Here is a 16,071-nt window from a genome sequence, read left to right on the forward strand (position 1 = left end):
GGCGCCGGGAGGCGGGGCCTGCAGGCCGGCGACCTGTGACCCGCACGCGCCTTGGTCGCCGCCGGAAGTCGCGTCGCTCCTCCCCGCCCCCCCCACGGAATCCCTGGGTTGCCTTGACGACCGCGGACGCTGTGGCTGCGCTGAAGTGCCCGCTGAAGCCCTGAGGAGAAGGACGCTGGAGCCAAGGGCATGAGGAACTGGTGTCTGTGTCAGATTTGCACCTGCGGGTAAGAAAGGGCTGGCGGCTGCGGCGACGGCGGGGCCATAAGCACCGCTAACTCCTCACTGCGCGCGTACACACACAACACACTCTCTTCCCCCCCCCTTTCTCTCTCTCTCTCTCTCTCTCTCTCTCTCTCTCTCTCTCTCTCTCTCTCTCTCACACACACACACACACACACACACACACACACACACACACACACACATTTACTCTCTTGCCTGAGGGGCGAGTGCCCCGCAACGCCCCCACTTAACCCTCTATGAAGTGCGCTCTTTTTCTCTACTTGGCTGGCTCCTGGGACCAAACTTTTTCTTCTTTGCAATCACGGAGGCTTCCTATCCAGAGATTTAAACTGAAATACAGCCCGGTCCTGGTAAGTAGTATGAGCAAATATGGAATCTGGTCAGGGGAGGGTTCGTGCTCCCACCCATCAATTCTGTTGGTTAATTTAAAAGGAAAGATAGCCAAGGTCTTCGGTTTGCAAGCTGGGGTCTTCCATCCTCCAAACTTTATTGTTATTCCTGTCCAGGCAGCGTTCTCTTGGGGGTCCCTCTGACAAACAAAAATGGCAGTAGTCCCCACCCTAAACCTCAGACTTGATCTGTAAGATCTGCCTAACAACCTTCCACCACCAGTAAACACTTTCTTCTCTTTCCTCAGCCTTAGCGTTGACCCAGGGATTAGATCACCTTTGCTAAGTAAATATGAATAATGTCAAGCCCTTTGTATTTCTAATCGCCTTCCAAGGGCAACCATCTACAATACATGTTGGTTGAAAGCAATTTTTCTGCCTCTTTCATAATAACCATTGTATATAAGTATAGGTGGGAACATAACTTTTAAGGTGTAAATCTGGTGTGTAAGAAAAAAAATATTTTATTCTTTATTTACAGCATAAGTTCTTTTCCCATCCAGTCATTAAGAAATTTATTATACTGGGGACTCCGCATTCTTCAAATAATACCACTATCCAAGGAAGTGGGGCACTGCCCATGTAAGAAGAAATCCCTTTAAACTCTGAAGCATGGCTAGTAACATCTACTGAAATGTCACTTGACGAAACGTAGTTCCTTCGCGAGCAATGCCCCTGCTGCTCTCATTTTTATAAACGAGGCATGAGAACCTCTTGACAAAATGAAAAGTTACTATGACTTGCGTAGTTCTACTCAGACAGTGGCTTTAAAATGTGGCTGCCTCCATGGGACACTGTCTCAGAATGGGACAAAGATTCTTCACACCATCCCTCCCCACCCCATCTTTTCTTCCTGTCCTATTGGAAGGGAAGAGGGACAATTTTCCCTGTTATTTTTGTTGTTGAAGTCCATCTGTTAGGTACATTTGCATCACCAAGCAGGAACAAGGGAGAAGAGTCTGTGTGAGCATACAGTCCCAGAGGGTACATACAGTCAGGCATGGTGGAACATGAAGCAAGGCTTCTTACATGCTGGCGGACCAAGAAGTAGAAAAACCTTTGGAATCAGGGGCTATGCTGCCATGTCTCAAGGGCTGTCATCAGTCACCAACTTCTACCAGGTAGGTGCCAGCTTCCAAAAGCATTCCAGAGTGGTTCCATCAGCTGGGAAGCAAGGATTCACATTATGAACCTCAAATTCAGTTCTTTTGAGATCCCATTAGGGACCTCTGATATCACCTCTTTTTTTTTTTTTTTTTCTTCTTTTTTTTCCATGAGAAGAGTTTCTCTGTGTAACAGCTCTAGCTGTCCCGTAACTCACAGAGACCCACCTGCCTCTCTCTCCTGAGTGCTGGGATTATAGGTGTGCGCTTCCACGCCTGGACAATTTCATCATTTCTATGAGCTGCCTCTTCAAAAAAGCAGGAAGATTTAACAACTGTAAACAGCTATAACTAACAGCGAAACTATAAAGCAGAAGGAAGAAAATTTCCTTTTAAGGATTGCAGATGCTCTACTAGGAAGCTTCTGTTTTCTGTATAATTTGTCTGCACTTTTTTTGTCTCGTGTTCACCCACAGTCTATGGTATGTTGCAGCGTGAAGGCAGCACTTTGATGGACAGTGAAAACAATTTCCAGAGCTCTGACGGGTGTCTTGCTAATCAATGCAGCTCTATCAGAACTTTTACGTGTACCTGACCTATGTACTCTGCTCCTGGATTTTCCTAGTCCCTGCGTGGGACAAAGTCACTCAGCAGTTCACAGCAGCCTCCTTTTCAGTGGGCCTTGGCGAGTCTCTGTACTCTCCTGACTTTAAAGCGTCTTAGACACGTGGAAGAAAGATGTGTAATCAGGATGCTGCCTAACATCTCCCGGCTCTAATCTCTCAGACTCTTCTATATCCCACGCCCGCCCCAACCACTACCAAAAGTGAATGCTGTTCTCTGCCTCCTTCCTTTCGTAGCTATGTTCTGAATCAGAGCCGCCTCTAAGTGTCTGTCGTAGGTGAAACCGAAACAGAAAGCTTGTCTGCCAGGCATCTAGGAAATTCCCTTGTTTGCTTTTCTACTTCAGTAGCGTAAAAAGTCACTACAGTATTATGAGCAAAGACAGTTTATGCTACATAAGGCTACACTGTAATTTGCTTATTATTTTTACAAGCTTCTATGTAGAGGGGTAAGCTGTGCTAAAGTTCAAAGAGGTGAGGTCACTGGGATCAGGTTAACGTGCAATAACCACACAAGATGCTTGTAAAGCAAAATAAAGTTTCTGTTGATTTGTTTGTACAGACGGCATCGTTGTCCACATGGAGCCACAAGGGTTTATGAACATTCTGGCATATCTTGCCCCACAACGGAGTATCTGGAAAGATATCCAAAACATGGCAACATTCTTCCACCTCAGAGTCTTAAACCCAAGCAAGAATTTCAAGCATATCGTGGTAAAATGGAAGGAGTAACTACATTTAAGTAAATATTGAGAAATTGTTTCCTTATTTTTTGATCAACTTTTCTGGCCTTAATAAAGTCTTCTTACTATTTTAATTTAACTATCTAGTTGAATGAAGTTGAACTAATTTGAGAAGCAAAAAGTGAATCACAACTTGAGAAAAACAGGTAGAAATTAAGTTACTTTGGCAAAGAGAAGGAAAGGGAAAATGAGGTTTAATTGATTTTAATTGCCTAAAATATCCCATATTTATGCAGTTCACACTGTTACCACCATCTAGAGGAATGCCTCTTCTTCCTAATGTGTATGTGTGTATGTGTGTGTGTGTGTGTTTGCCCTCATACATGTGCGTGTATGTGTGGGTGTGTCTATGTATATGTTCTAGTTTTTGCATCTCTGATTGATATCTAATATATTAACCTGCAAAGGCAATTTTTTAAGCATGAAAATTTAATCTTATCATGATCCTGCTTGAAATACTTTAAACATCTCTGTTGTTTAGCGCAGACTCAGTCCCTTCTGTAACTACTACGTGGATTGTCAAACCCTGCCTGCTTCTCTAGTTTGTTCTTCCTGTTTGGAATTCTCCCTCATCCAATTTGGAAATAGTAGCTCAGTTTTCCTTTGTAAATATCATCTCTGCCATCCTACCTTTTTAATTCAGCCTTTGAGGCCAAGTAAATATCCCTCTTGTAACATCTCATAATATCTTCCTAATTGTTATTAGATTTATTTCAGTGTTCCGAACCAGCAGGACGTACATCTGTTGTTTTTTCAGCATTTCATCCTCAGGAACCTAGTACAATACCCGTTATGTAGAGTAGGTTCCCAACATTCCTCGAAACAGGGCTTAGAACTCTCACAGGATTCGCTCACGTTGATCATATTGACTAGAAAACTGAAGGGTGATTTATCTCTACAAACAATAAGTGTCATTCTATACCATATGTTTCTATAATATAGAAAGAGACTGTGTGAACATGTGTGAGATTTTTGATCTTGACAGCATAACTGTAGCTCAGTTAGGTGACTCTCAGAATTGACAGTGTGTATCTTTAAAACAACTATGATGGACATGATAATATTAATATTGTCCAACTTTATTTATAAGAACGTAAAGCATAGCCGGGCGGTGGTGGCGCACGCCTTTAATCCCAGCACTTGGGAGGCAGAGGCAGGTGGATCTCTGTGAGTTCGAGACCAGCCTGGTCTACAGAGCTAGTTCCAGGACAGGCTCCAAAACCACAGAGAAACCCTGTCTCGAAAAACCAAAAAAAAAAATAAATAAATAAAAATAAATAAAAAAATAAAAAAAAATAAAAAAAAAAGAACGTAAGGCATAGACAGGTTAAATAACTAAGTTATCCAAGGTTATGACGCTATTGAATGACAGAACTAGGATGTGGATTCAGGCAGTCTGTTAGCCTTGACTCTCTGGTTTTCTCCGTTCCGTTGGACTGTCTCAGCCCTGCAGTACCACCTCTGTCACAATAGTGTTAGATAATGCACAGCGGGGCCGGATTCCCATTTCATCCCCATCCATGCCAGGGCTTCTGAGAGATCAAGAATCTGAGTAAGACTCATATCTGTGCTATGAGCCAGAGTTAGTGTTCATTCTAACAATGTACAGGAAGATATTGTAGCTTCCCTAGGAAGTCACTGTGCCTAAGTAAAGTCTGTGTTGGTGAAAGTGGTTTTTAACAAATTGGGTACAGAGTTAGTCTTAACAAATCTATCAGCTCATCAAATCTTTCTCTTCTACATTAGATAAAAAAATAAAATGAAGTTACTTGAGAATTTTACTCACAAGATCAAATTGAGATGTTTCAGTTTTTAAAAACTAGGATTTTTTTGTGTCTTTTCTTGTCATTGGATAGAGTCTTATAAAACAATTTAATTGCTTCTTTCGAATAATCAACTATTACCATTTTAATATCTCCTTAAATTATTCCAGTAAAACAAAATTGAAGATTTCAGTACTGTAATAATCAAACAAAAGAACCAGGGAAGCTATGTTTCACACACACATGTGTGTGTATATTTCAGGTCAGATTATCGGCCTTACGAAGTAGTCAAACCACCTCGCCACATACCGGAAGAATATAAACCCAAACAGGGGAAAATTGATCTTGGTACTACCTACCAGCGAGATTTTAATCCTTTCAAAGTGCAGCCTGTGCTAAAAGTCCGGCCTGTGGAAAGACAGCCAACTAAAAAGGGAAAGCTGGACACTGTCCCAACTTACAAAGGTAACTTGTCATTGTGAAAAAAAGAGGTGCCACACACCTAAAACTGCCAGCTTTGACCCTCACAGTCACCTCATCATTTTCTTGTACTATTGTACTTAGACACCAGCTACAAAAAGGCATTCTTCGCTCTGACCAAAATAGTTTTGTTAGCAAAACCCAGTCACAAGTGAACACACTGTCTCCTGGGGAGTCAGGAGTCCTGGACTCTCCTCCACATTTCTGCCCTATGTGGTCTGTGTCTCAGAGCATCTTAAAAGCAAAGGACTGCACTGGCCAAGGGTCTAGGCTGCACTTGTCCCTTTGTCCCACTTAGTGCTGTCTTTTGTATCCTTTCCTATCCGACAATGAGCCGAGACTCAGCAGAGAAAGTTGGAGTTGTTGAAAAGACAAAATAGCAACTGTCCTTTTGACACAAATCCCAGAACAACTTGTAAAACTAATGAATCAGTAGATTAACAAGCAGAATATACTTTTATACAGCATTGCTTTTATACTCTAAAGGCTAGATTAGAGGATGAAGCTTTGATCTAGGAGCAGATGATTCTAGGTTCTGTCATTTGGAACAAGATAAGCATCTCCACCTCGTGACAGACAGTGCTAGGTGACAGTAGATAGGGCCGACCCCTCTAAGTCTTGCTTGCAGCAAGAAAGAAGTGTGAGTATGCTTTCCCATTGTTCGCAGTTCATTACAAGAGTAGGCGCCTGTATGACCACCCGCCCCGTAAAATCCTACAGGATGTTAAAATACTCTGTTACTCTTGGAAGTCTTCATTTAAAAACAGAGCTTCTTGATATGAACGATTCTAGTTTTTTTTATTAGTAACACAGTTGCACATGCAGGCTTATATTCTTTCTGTTGGTTATGTGCAGTAGCTGAATGGGTGTGCTCCAATATGAAACTTTTGCGAGAGTGTTGGCATAGATAGTTAAGTAGGTAATAGCAATGAATACTTTAAAGACTCTTAGCATTAAGTGGGTAAGTAAAATTCAAGATAGCAATATATTATGATCTGTTGGGGAAGTTAGGAATAATGGCCTTTCTGATTTTGAAAAACTGAGTATATACACTGTTATAGAAAGGGCAGTTATAAACACTACGGATGGTGAGTATAATCATACATCACAAGCAATTTACTGAGATACTGATATGCATGAAAGATATTCTCAACATAAAAGATAATCTTTTTTTAAAGATTTATTTATTTAGTATGTGTACAATGTTTTGTCTGCATGTAGGCCTGCATGCCAGAAGAAGGCACCAGATCCCATTATAGATGGCTGTGAGCCACCATGTGGTTGCTGGGAATTGAACTCAGGACCTCTGGAAGAGCAGTCAGTGCTCTTAACCTCTGAGCCATCTCTCCAGCCCAAAAGATAATCTTTGGCATCTATGAAACCATAGTAATTTTCTTCTATGAAATATATTTTGAAAACAGTAATAGTGTTTTCCTGGATGCTGTGTGCATATATGTAACACAGACACATAGGGTTTCAGGTTTTCAGGCATGACACAGCAACCTCAACTGTACTTAATTATGTGTGTGTAATTCTGAATACCTTCGTTAGAGCAGGTATCTATTACAGTCTAAGAGTAGAGGGCAGAGGGAAGACAGAAATAGATGATTGTAGAGAGGAAAACACCCGGCAGTGCAGTAAGTGGATTTCTATTTGTGAACACGAGGTTTTATGAAACAGAAATATGTCTGTCCTCAGCTTAGAAATTCATTCATATTAAAATGTAGATACTAAAAATAGATTGTTGTGATTTGATAAAGGTCTTGGAACTCACTCTACCCTGTGCTTATTGTAGAGAATACAGAGATATAGACTGGAGAGTTATTACTGACAATCAGAAATTTTATTGCCAATATAAGGAAGTAAAAATCTGTACATTAAAAACCATAAAACACAAATTGAAAGAAGTGGAAAGCTATTTTGTATCCATGGATTGTGATGAATAGAATTGAAATGTCTGTGATACCAAAACAGTCTGCAGATTGAATGCAATCACTATCAAAATTCCAGTGACATTTTCTCAGAAATAGCAAAAACAATTCTAAAATTTATATGATACCACAGAAAACTAATAGACAAAACAGTTTGGAGAAAGAGCAAAGTCTGCAGTATAATATTTCCTGATTTCTAATTATTACAAGGCTTCCATAATTAGTATGCTAATAACAAGAAAATGAACACACAGACCCATGGAACAGAATCAAGGGCTCAAGAATTTATATTAACATATATAGCTAATTAATCTTCAACAAGGGAGTTATAGATACACAATGTAGAAAAAAATTGGAAAAATTGGATAAGCCCCATACAAAAATAATAAAATGGGTCTTTGTACTACACACAAAAGTTAAAGCAGAGGAAAGAAACAAAATAAGACCTAAAATTGTAAATCTCCAAGTAGAAATACTGACTTTGGGATTTGTTTCAGATAGGATGCCAAAAGCACAGACAAGAAAAGCAAAAACACATAACTGGGATTACATAAAACTAAAAACTGCAACAAGAAGTGAAATGGCAACCTATGTATTTGCAAACCATATTTCAGATAAGGGGCTAATATCCAAAATATATAAGGAACTCAGGAGTTTAGTACAAAACAAATCTTTTTTAAGAATGATCTTTGAATCTGAATAAACATTCTTCCAAAGAAGACACAAATGATCAATGAGTACATGAAAAAGAAAAGATTCTCAGAATCACTAAGATAGGGAGATGCAAATGAAAAACAAAGATCTGCTCACATCTGTTCTGTTGGATATTATCAAAAGATAAAAGAGAACCCTTGTTGGTAAGAAAAAATAACTTTGTACTCCTCTGCATAGGAGTATAAAATAAGCATTGTTATAAAATACATAAAGGATTAGCAGAATTCTAATAAAGATGGGATAACAAAAACCTATACTAATTCAAAAGAATGTAGGGAATAAGTTATGTGGGATGGGGAACATATGAGGGAAAGCTAATAGTGACATGTTCAAGCCTAGCTGAATCATTCTTTGCTTTACATTTAAATACTTAAGAGTGGTTCATCATACAAGAGATTTAAAATCTGATGTCAAGAATTTCTATTTACGTAATCTGTGGAAATTCTTTGAAAAAGATAATTCACCAAATTAAGAAATAAAGTTCAAATAGATATCTGTTACAGAAACTGAATTTAAAGAATTGCAAGTGTAATTTGAAATGATAAAGAATTATCCGGGATTTCCAACTTCTGAGTAAGATGCAGAAAACTGAAGAGAGTGTTCGCAACCAAACACGGAAAACCTAAGTAGGTAATGTATAGAATCATAACTGTTCGTGAATCCCTCAGGAAGCTGAGATCGCAAGTCTACTAACAGAGCAAAAAACAGAAGAGTCATCAATGCAAAGTGAATGTTACAGCTTGGAGACAAGAGAAAGAAAACAAGTCAAACAAAAAATATTAATTCTCCCATTTATTACATCCCAACCATAGTACCCTCCTCTCCTCCCAGTCCCTTCTCTCCCCACTCTGTCCCAGATCCACTTCTTTGTTTCCCTTCAGAAAAGAGCAGGGCCTCCCAGAGATATCAACCAAATAAGCAAAAGAAGCTTCTTAACATGTAAGAAGAGCTGTCCCCGGAACTAACCACTGAGATCTACTATAAAGGACAGGAGCATGGCAACGCTCTGCCTCTGCGGGGCAGGGTAAGACTGAGCTGGAGAAGAACAACAGATACCCTCCATGTACACACAGAAACCCAGTCACTGTTGGGAAAGGCCAGGATATGGAGAGATACATTTTCTGAAGTGTAGAAAGCTAAAAGATGGAACAGATGGATGAAAAACCTCCCCGCAAACCAGCCTCCAACCTGAACGCAGGAGTTATACCAAAGACACTCTGCTGGTCCACTGAAGGTAAGCCAAACTCAATTGTGGATTGAACCAAACTGCACTCAATAAAGCTCTGGCAAATGGACATGGATTCATTTATGATGTCGGTTTTTTCAAATTGTAAAAGTGGGGAGGTAAAGAGGAGGGAAAGGAAGACATTGTCATGAGACTAAAGGAAAACTCAGCGCAGGAAGGAGTCAGATAGTGGATCTACCAGGGAATAAAAAAATTGTGACTGATGGTCAGAAACAAGTGGAAAAATTAGCCAAGATATGGAAACTACAAAAAGGATAAAAAATGAATAGAGATGACAATGGCTTCCATAGGACGTCAGTAGATACGAGTACAGCCAGGGAGGAGAGGAGCAGTGGACTTCAGGTAAATCAATATAAGCAAACTGTAAGGAGGGAAAACAACATGAAGTGCCCAAAACTGTAGAGCACTTTGAAGTAGGCCTGACATACATCACTTAGAACACCAGAAGATGGAAAAGAAAATGAATTATCTTAAGATTTAAGAGAATATTTTTCCAGCAATAATGAGTAACATCAAAATATTGACCAAGAAAGTTTTAAAACCTCCAAGAAGGTTACATTTATAATTTAAAACATCACGTAGAAACATACAGACTGATTAATATGGAGACACTTTATTAATCCAGGCATAGTGGCACACACCTGTAACCCTGGTACTTGGTGAGTAGAGGCACAAAGATCAGAAGGTAAAGACATCCTTGGCCACACAGAGAGTTGAAGACCAGCCTGAGCTACATGAAACTTTGTCTCAAAAACAACGAAAAAGAAGAGTGAGAACTAGGACCATGGAAACCAAAAGATAGTGTAGTCGCATCTTGAAAATGCCTAAGGCTAGGACACAGAGGGAGTCCGCCAACATATCAGCCCTTAGTGAAAATATCTTTCATAAAGTCTTTTTTTTTCAGACAAGCAAAGAATTATCAGTAAATGTCATGTGCATTTTAAGAGAAATTCTTCAGGTAAATGGAATACAAAGCAACAGAAACTTGGTCTTCATAAAAAGAAAAAAGTTCCTAGAAATAGGTGCAATGACAATATCATGTTTTTCTGGAACAAAAATGCTATCAATTTTGACTTTTTTTTTTTTTTACCAATTATAGAAGTACAAAGTAAAAGAGGTAAGAATTGGAAGTGTGCTGTACCTTAGTTGTCACGTGATGTATAACAATGCAGTCAACAGAAGACTGCTTTTACAACTGTAGCCTACTAAGATGATGTCATAGGAAGAAATAGACACCATGGAATGCCAATATTCCCACAGCAAAATAACTGCAAAGATGCGGCTCTCTATGTCCCCATCAGTAAGGTGCACAACTGCATATGTAAATCAGAACCATATCACTCAAAAGAACTTGGATTTGTGAAAAATTTGTATTGTACATTTTAAAGCAAGGGAAAACAAACTGGCCTGTGGGGCAAGTGCAGCCCACTTGTTTTCTTTTTGTAAATAAAACTCAATTGACACACCAGTTCCTTTCCATACTACGTATTGCTGCATTCTGGACATTGACAGGATTGTGCATTAGCAGTAGGCACTCCACATTTAGAGACTTGTGTTTAAGCCTAAGACATGTCTTCGTGGCTATTACATCAAAACGCTTGCCAACACCTGCTCTGTGGTGATCCTGTCCCTGAGATTGGAAACTTAAAACGAAGTCGGCCTTAGCCTGCTTCATACTATCAAGACTTGTCTCTCACCCTCTAGGTTCCTCTTTCCTTTTTGAAAGCCCAAGTTGCTCTGGTATGATACTTTCTTTGACTCGTTTACACAGCCATTGTTTCTTTCTCGTAGTCACTTTGGCAGTAACTGTGAAACTGTGGATCTTCACTAAAACCTCCGACTTTCCTTTAGTTACTGCAAAATAGTGCTATAGTTTTATACTGTGGTTTCTAAAGAACAGAGTAGCTCAGGAACAAAGATCCCTAGTAAGGCTTCCTGTGGACTGGAAATGGGAAGCTGTCAGGTCCAGAGGGAGCTGGGGAGAAGCGCACTGGCGAAGGTGTCCATGATCTCACCCAGAGCATCCTGCTTCATTCATCCCCCTTCTCTTGTTGCCATCCTCCCGACCGGTTTCTCTGGCTGCCTGTGTCGTGTTTCTGTACGAGTCTTTCAGTATATGGCTCCCGTCTGCCATCAGTCTGCAGCACCACCTCATGCCATTCTTTTATGTTCTTCCACCTGGTTCTTGATTTTCAACTTTAGGCTCACAACACTGGTCTAGTTCATTTGGCTTCTTTGAATCTGGTAACTTAAAGATTGTCTGCTCTTTGACTGGGCTTTCACTCACTAAACATCAGTAGCTTAAATATTTAGTTTAAAACTTAGCAGGAATGCCTATGAATGAGGGCTTTTTTCTTCCCAATTGATAGCCACATAGTAAGCATTCGAGGCTGAACTATTTCAGTTGTTATTCCCTAGACTCTGGTTCATACTCTATTCTCTTACTTTATGTATAAAATACTTGCCTTTTATAAATTAACTTTTGATATTTAAAAATGTTCTGGATGCAGTAAATTTTATATTTCTTAGCTTACTGCATTATCTAGTATGTAAAATACTTGTCACTTAGAAATTAATGCTCGGTGTTCTAAAAGACTGTGTGGTGAAGGAAATTTTACCACATTGCTCAGCTTACTCCTTTTCCGTCTAGAGACAGATTACATAGAGAAGCCCTCATGGAAATATAAGCACTTCCACTTTCCATCTATTCTTTAAGCAAGCTGTAGGTTTTGGACTTCTAACTCTCAGCCCTAATGTTCACTTCTAAATTGCACATACAGTTTCAAACATACTCAGTTTGGGCTCCTGATCTCTAGATGGTCCTGTATCTCTTGGGACTGTCTTAAAGCCCAATAATCCATGCGTCTTTGATCAGAATCAAATTGAAATTTTTCCTTCTTCATAGGATTTTTAATGTTCATTAATAGGATCCTGGAGGTCATCGGTGAGCTTTAAGATACTTAAAAAGTTGATCAATTGTCTTGTAAATGTTTTGGTCTTGCAAACTTGTCTGTCTCATGAGATGCATAATCAAGACATTGACTTCTTCCTCTTTGAGGCTTCTCAAGCCCTGAATCTTATAGTTGACCTTAGTATTTTGTGAGCTGTAGTGAAAATGCTTGCCAGTACATTTTTATACTGGCTTCACCCACAACACAGTCTACTTAACTTTCTGTCCACACTCAGGGTCATGCGTACCATATGCCCTTCTGGGTAATCAGACATCTACTGGAAGTAGAAAATTAACTGTCCTCAAGAGGGAGATGCATAGAAAAAGACAGAAAAGAAACAAAAAGAACAAACATGGGGGAAACATCATAGCTTGTGCCAGTCTTTATGTTTCTAAAAGAAATCAGAGGATGGTTGGCAGTGAGAGAAACGAGTCAGGATTCCTTGAAGAAAGATCTTTTCCTCGGTACTTAAAATATGTTTTGTTTGTTCTAATTTTCAAGATGATTATAGATCTTGGGAGATTCAGAAATGTGAACTGTGTAAACCAGAGCAAACTTACCATCCCCCAGACGTGAAATTCGGAAACTCAACTACATTTCAGGATGACTATGTTCCCCGGGAGATAAAGCCAAGGCAAAGCTTTAAGCCCTGCTCTGCGGTCAAGTGTTCTGTAGGCCCCTTTGATGGCAATACAAGTCATCGCCGAGATTACGTACCTCATCAGCTTGAAGTCAAGCTCGAAAGACCAAAAGAAGTTTATAAGCCTACTGAGCAGCCTTTTGAGGATCTCACCACGCACCGGAATGACTTTCAGGGCTTTCCTGGAGAAACTGCAAAAATCTGCAGACCTGCCTACAACAGAGTAACCCAAAACGCTCCGTTCAGGGGGAGCACTGAATTCCGTGACAGTTTCCAACCATGGGAAATCCCACCACCCAAAGTCAAGGAAGTAGCCGAGTATGTGCCCCCTCAAGGAAGCATGCAGCTAGACAGCACCAGCCATCTGGACTATGTTCCCTATCAGGCCAGCCGTGTTGCTGCCATCAGGCCGGTTTCTCACAGAAGAAAAAGCAATTTTCCTTTCCAAGGAAAAAGCACCATGAAGGAAGATTTCCAAGCATGGGAAAGTTGTCGTCAAGGGCTTATTAAGCAGCAGCAACAGATTCCCAACCCATCCGGGAAATTTGATGGTTTGAGCACTTTCCGATCTCACTTTGTGCCCCATGAGTTGATCCCAGTGGAGAGCTGCAAACCTTTAAATGCCGCTGTGAAGAGCTCGGTTCCACTTGACGATGTCACCATGTATTCCATACAGTACACACCGAAGAAACAGGAAATCTGCCCTGCTAGCTATCCTTCTCCTCCAGGTTATGTATTTGAAAATACAAATTCCCAAGGACATAAGTTCTTTCGCAAGATCATTCCTGCAGTGAAAGCCTTTTAGGATTTATAAGAATGCTAATGAGAGTTCAGTTTTTAAGTGAAAACCTAAATTTTATAGTGAAAAATATTTTAAGAGATATATTATTTTTAGCTTTTTAAACAAGTTGGGACATATAGATCAGAATTCCCACATCCATTTTGTACTAATCGTTAAACCAAGAATGCTCATTGTCGCTCTTGTGTTTTTTGTTTTGAGCTGTGGCCTCCCTAGTCTCTCCAGGCTAGCCTGGGACTTGCAGGCTCCCTCTGTCAGGCTCCTGATCCAAGATCATTCTTTAGTGAACGTTTCTGAAGGTTCAGTGATGCGCATGCTCACCTCCACATGCTGGTGTGTAGCTTGTCCTCCGTCTGTTGTCATTTTTACCTTTTTCTATAGTTATACAATGCTACAGCTACTCTCTTTGTCATGTATCAGGTACATTGGGACTGTCTAGAACAAAATTGAAGATGAGATATGGATTGCACTTCCAAAAAAGTCTAGGATTTACTCATTCATTCATTCATTCATTCATTTTTTTTTTTTTCATTTTAACTTCAACCTACTTACAGAGCCTAGACCAAGTCAAGTTTTGGTTGGTAATGTCAGAGACTTCTGCTCTGCTCCTTGCCTATTCAACATAGCTAGAGGCATTGTTCTTTGAAAAGGAAAGGCCCTCTGGACTGGAAATCAGAGGACCAGAGTTCAAGTACTAAGAATATCAGTTTCTATTTGTGTCACTGTAAGCAAGCTGATGCCTCTCCTCTGTGATTCATATGTAAAGAATATGGGTTCTGCCTACCTCACAGAGGTCCGTTGGGAACATTGAGTCATGCCATACATTTGAATGCATAAGGCACAAATGTGAAGGGGTGATCTCTAACCCTCAGCTACCTTTTGTACTTACTTTTTCCTTTTCAAATAAGGAGAGTTATAGACTTAATGCTCATTACCTGGTCTACAGCAAGGATTGTAAAACAACCTTTGAGTTTATGAGTAATAGTATTTGTGAGAAGCATCTGCCCACTGTAGAGTCACAAGAACCCTGTAAATAATGGCAGAGGATAGAGAACTTAGATTAAATGCTTTGTTGTGAATGGCTGTATTTTCAAAGAGAAAACTATTTGCTAGAGCAGTTTTGGGGAAGCCTTCCAGCTCTGAGAAAAATTTCAGGAGAAACCTAGGTACCTGTGCACCCAGTGGCCACACCAAGAATCACTGGTCACTGGCACAAGCTGTAACTACCTTGTTCACCACTGAAGTATACAGATAAGTGCGAAGAAGGAAGGGGAAGAGATGCCACTAAGGGACATGGAAATAGCATACTACAGTTATAAATGCTGAAAGGTTCCAGTGAACTAAGATCAAGTGATTATTTTAATAAATGATTGTATATGGAAGAACAAGATTGACTCTAAAATGAATTTTAATGTCTTCATGGTTGTTTAAGAATATATACTGAGGATAAATTCATAGTATTTTATTCAATATTTCTAATTAATTGAAAGGCATGCCAATATTTGCATTTATTTTAAATGTATGTCTGAAAAACTTTTATGTGTAATTAATAAAATGGATTTTCATTAAGTCATTTCTGTATTATTTTATTTGAGATACAACTTCCAAATAAATTCCTATCTAGATAAACCTATACATAAGTAGATACCCACTATTTTAAAATAGAAAATATTACTATAATAATCAAAATTTAAAATTGGATAATGCACACCATTCTCTTCATTCTAGCTCCTATGTTTAATATTCAGATCCCTCTGTAATTTGATGGGGTTGGTCTCCTCTCTGAACAAAGGTCATCCTTAAGAAGTATCTACTGGAGTTTTCTGAAGCAGTCTTCCTTAGGCTAAGGACACAATGACATACTGTTTTGTCACACTGTAACCTAATATAATAGATGTGAAAATAGAAATTGGGACAGATGATAACCTAAGACATTCAACTGGGAGTCAGGCACATCTTCCTTAACGAGTGCCAGCTGAGTTGAAGAAATGAGGATGAAGAAAAGTGGCAGGGACCATATCCTAATTTGCTTTCTATTGCTGCGATAAAGACCATGACCAAAAGCAACTTGGGAAGCACTGAAAGCAACTCCCAGAGAGGACAGACTATACCACTTACAGTCGGTCATGAAGGGAATTCATCTGAGGGACGCACCCAAAGCAGCAACTAGCAGGCAGAAACGGAAGGAGAAGCACAGAGGAGCATTACTTACTGGCTCTCCATGGCTTGCTCGCCTACTTTCCTATGCAGCCCTCAACCATAGGCTCAGGGCAGCACTACCATAGTAGACTAGACCCTGCCTCATCAATCTTTAATTAAGACAATGCTCACAGATGTGCCTAGAGGCCAATCTGATGGGAGCATTTCCTCCACTGAGATCCCCTCTCCCTCTATGTCTCTAGTCTGTGCTATGCTGATAAAAAACTAACCACACATTTTTTGT

At 39.9% G+C, this 16,071-nt stretch overlaps 1 protein-coding gene across 2 annotated transcripts; it reads left to right on the plus strand.

Annotated features, from left to right (window-relative positions):
• The first annotated feature begins 93 nt into the window (after positions 1-93).
• Saxo2 (stabilizer of axonemal microtubules 2) lies at positions 94-15,118 on the plus strand. Of its 2 annotated transcripts, XM_057756625.1 has the most exons (4): positions 94-227; positions 2,924-3,103; positions 5,130-5,332; positions 12,691-15,118. In XM_057756625.1, exons 1-4 carry the CDS (start codon positions 190-192, stop codon positions 13,632-13,634), a joined length of 1,365 nt encoding a protein of 454 aa, XP_057612608.1. In that variant the 5' UTR covers positions 94-189; the 3' UTR covers positions 13,635-15,118. The 2 variants fall into 2 exon arrangements, with proteins under 2 accessions (XP_057612608.1, XP_057612609.1); XM_057756626.1 differs by lacking the exons at positions 94-227; positions 2,924-3,103; positions 5,130-5,332 and adding an exon at positions 8,678-9,226.
• The last annotated feature ends 953 nt before the right edge of the window (positions 15,119-16,071 follow it).

This window comes from Chionomys nivalis, chromosome 23 (assembly GCF_950005125.1).
Source record: "Chionomys nivalis chromosome 23, mChiNiv1.1, whole genome shotgun sequence".
Lineage (NCBI taxonomy): Eukaryota > Metazoa > Chordata > Mammalia > Rodentia > Cricetidae > Chionomys > Chionomys nivalis.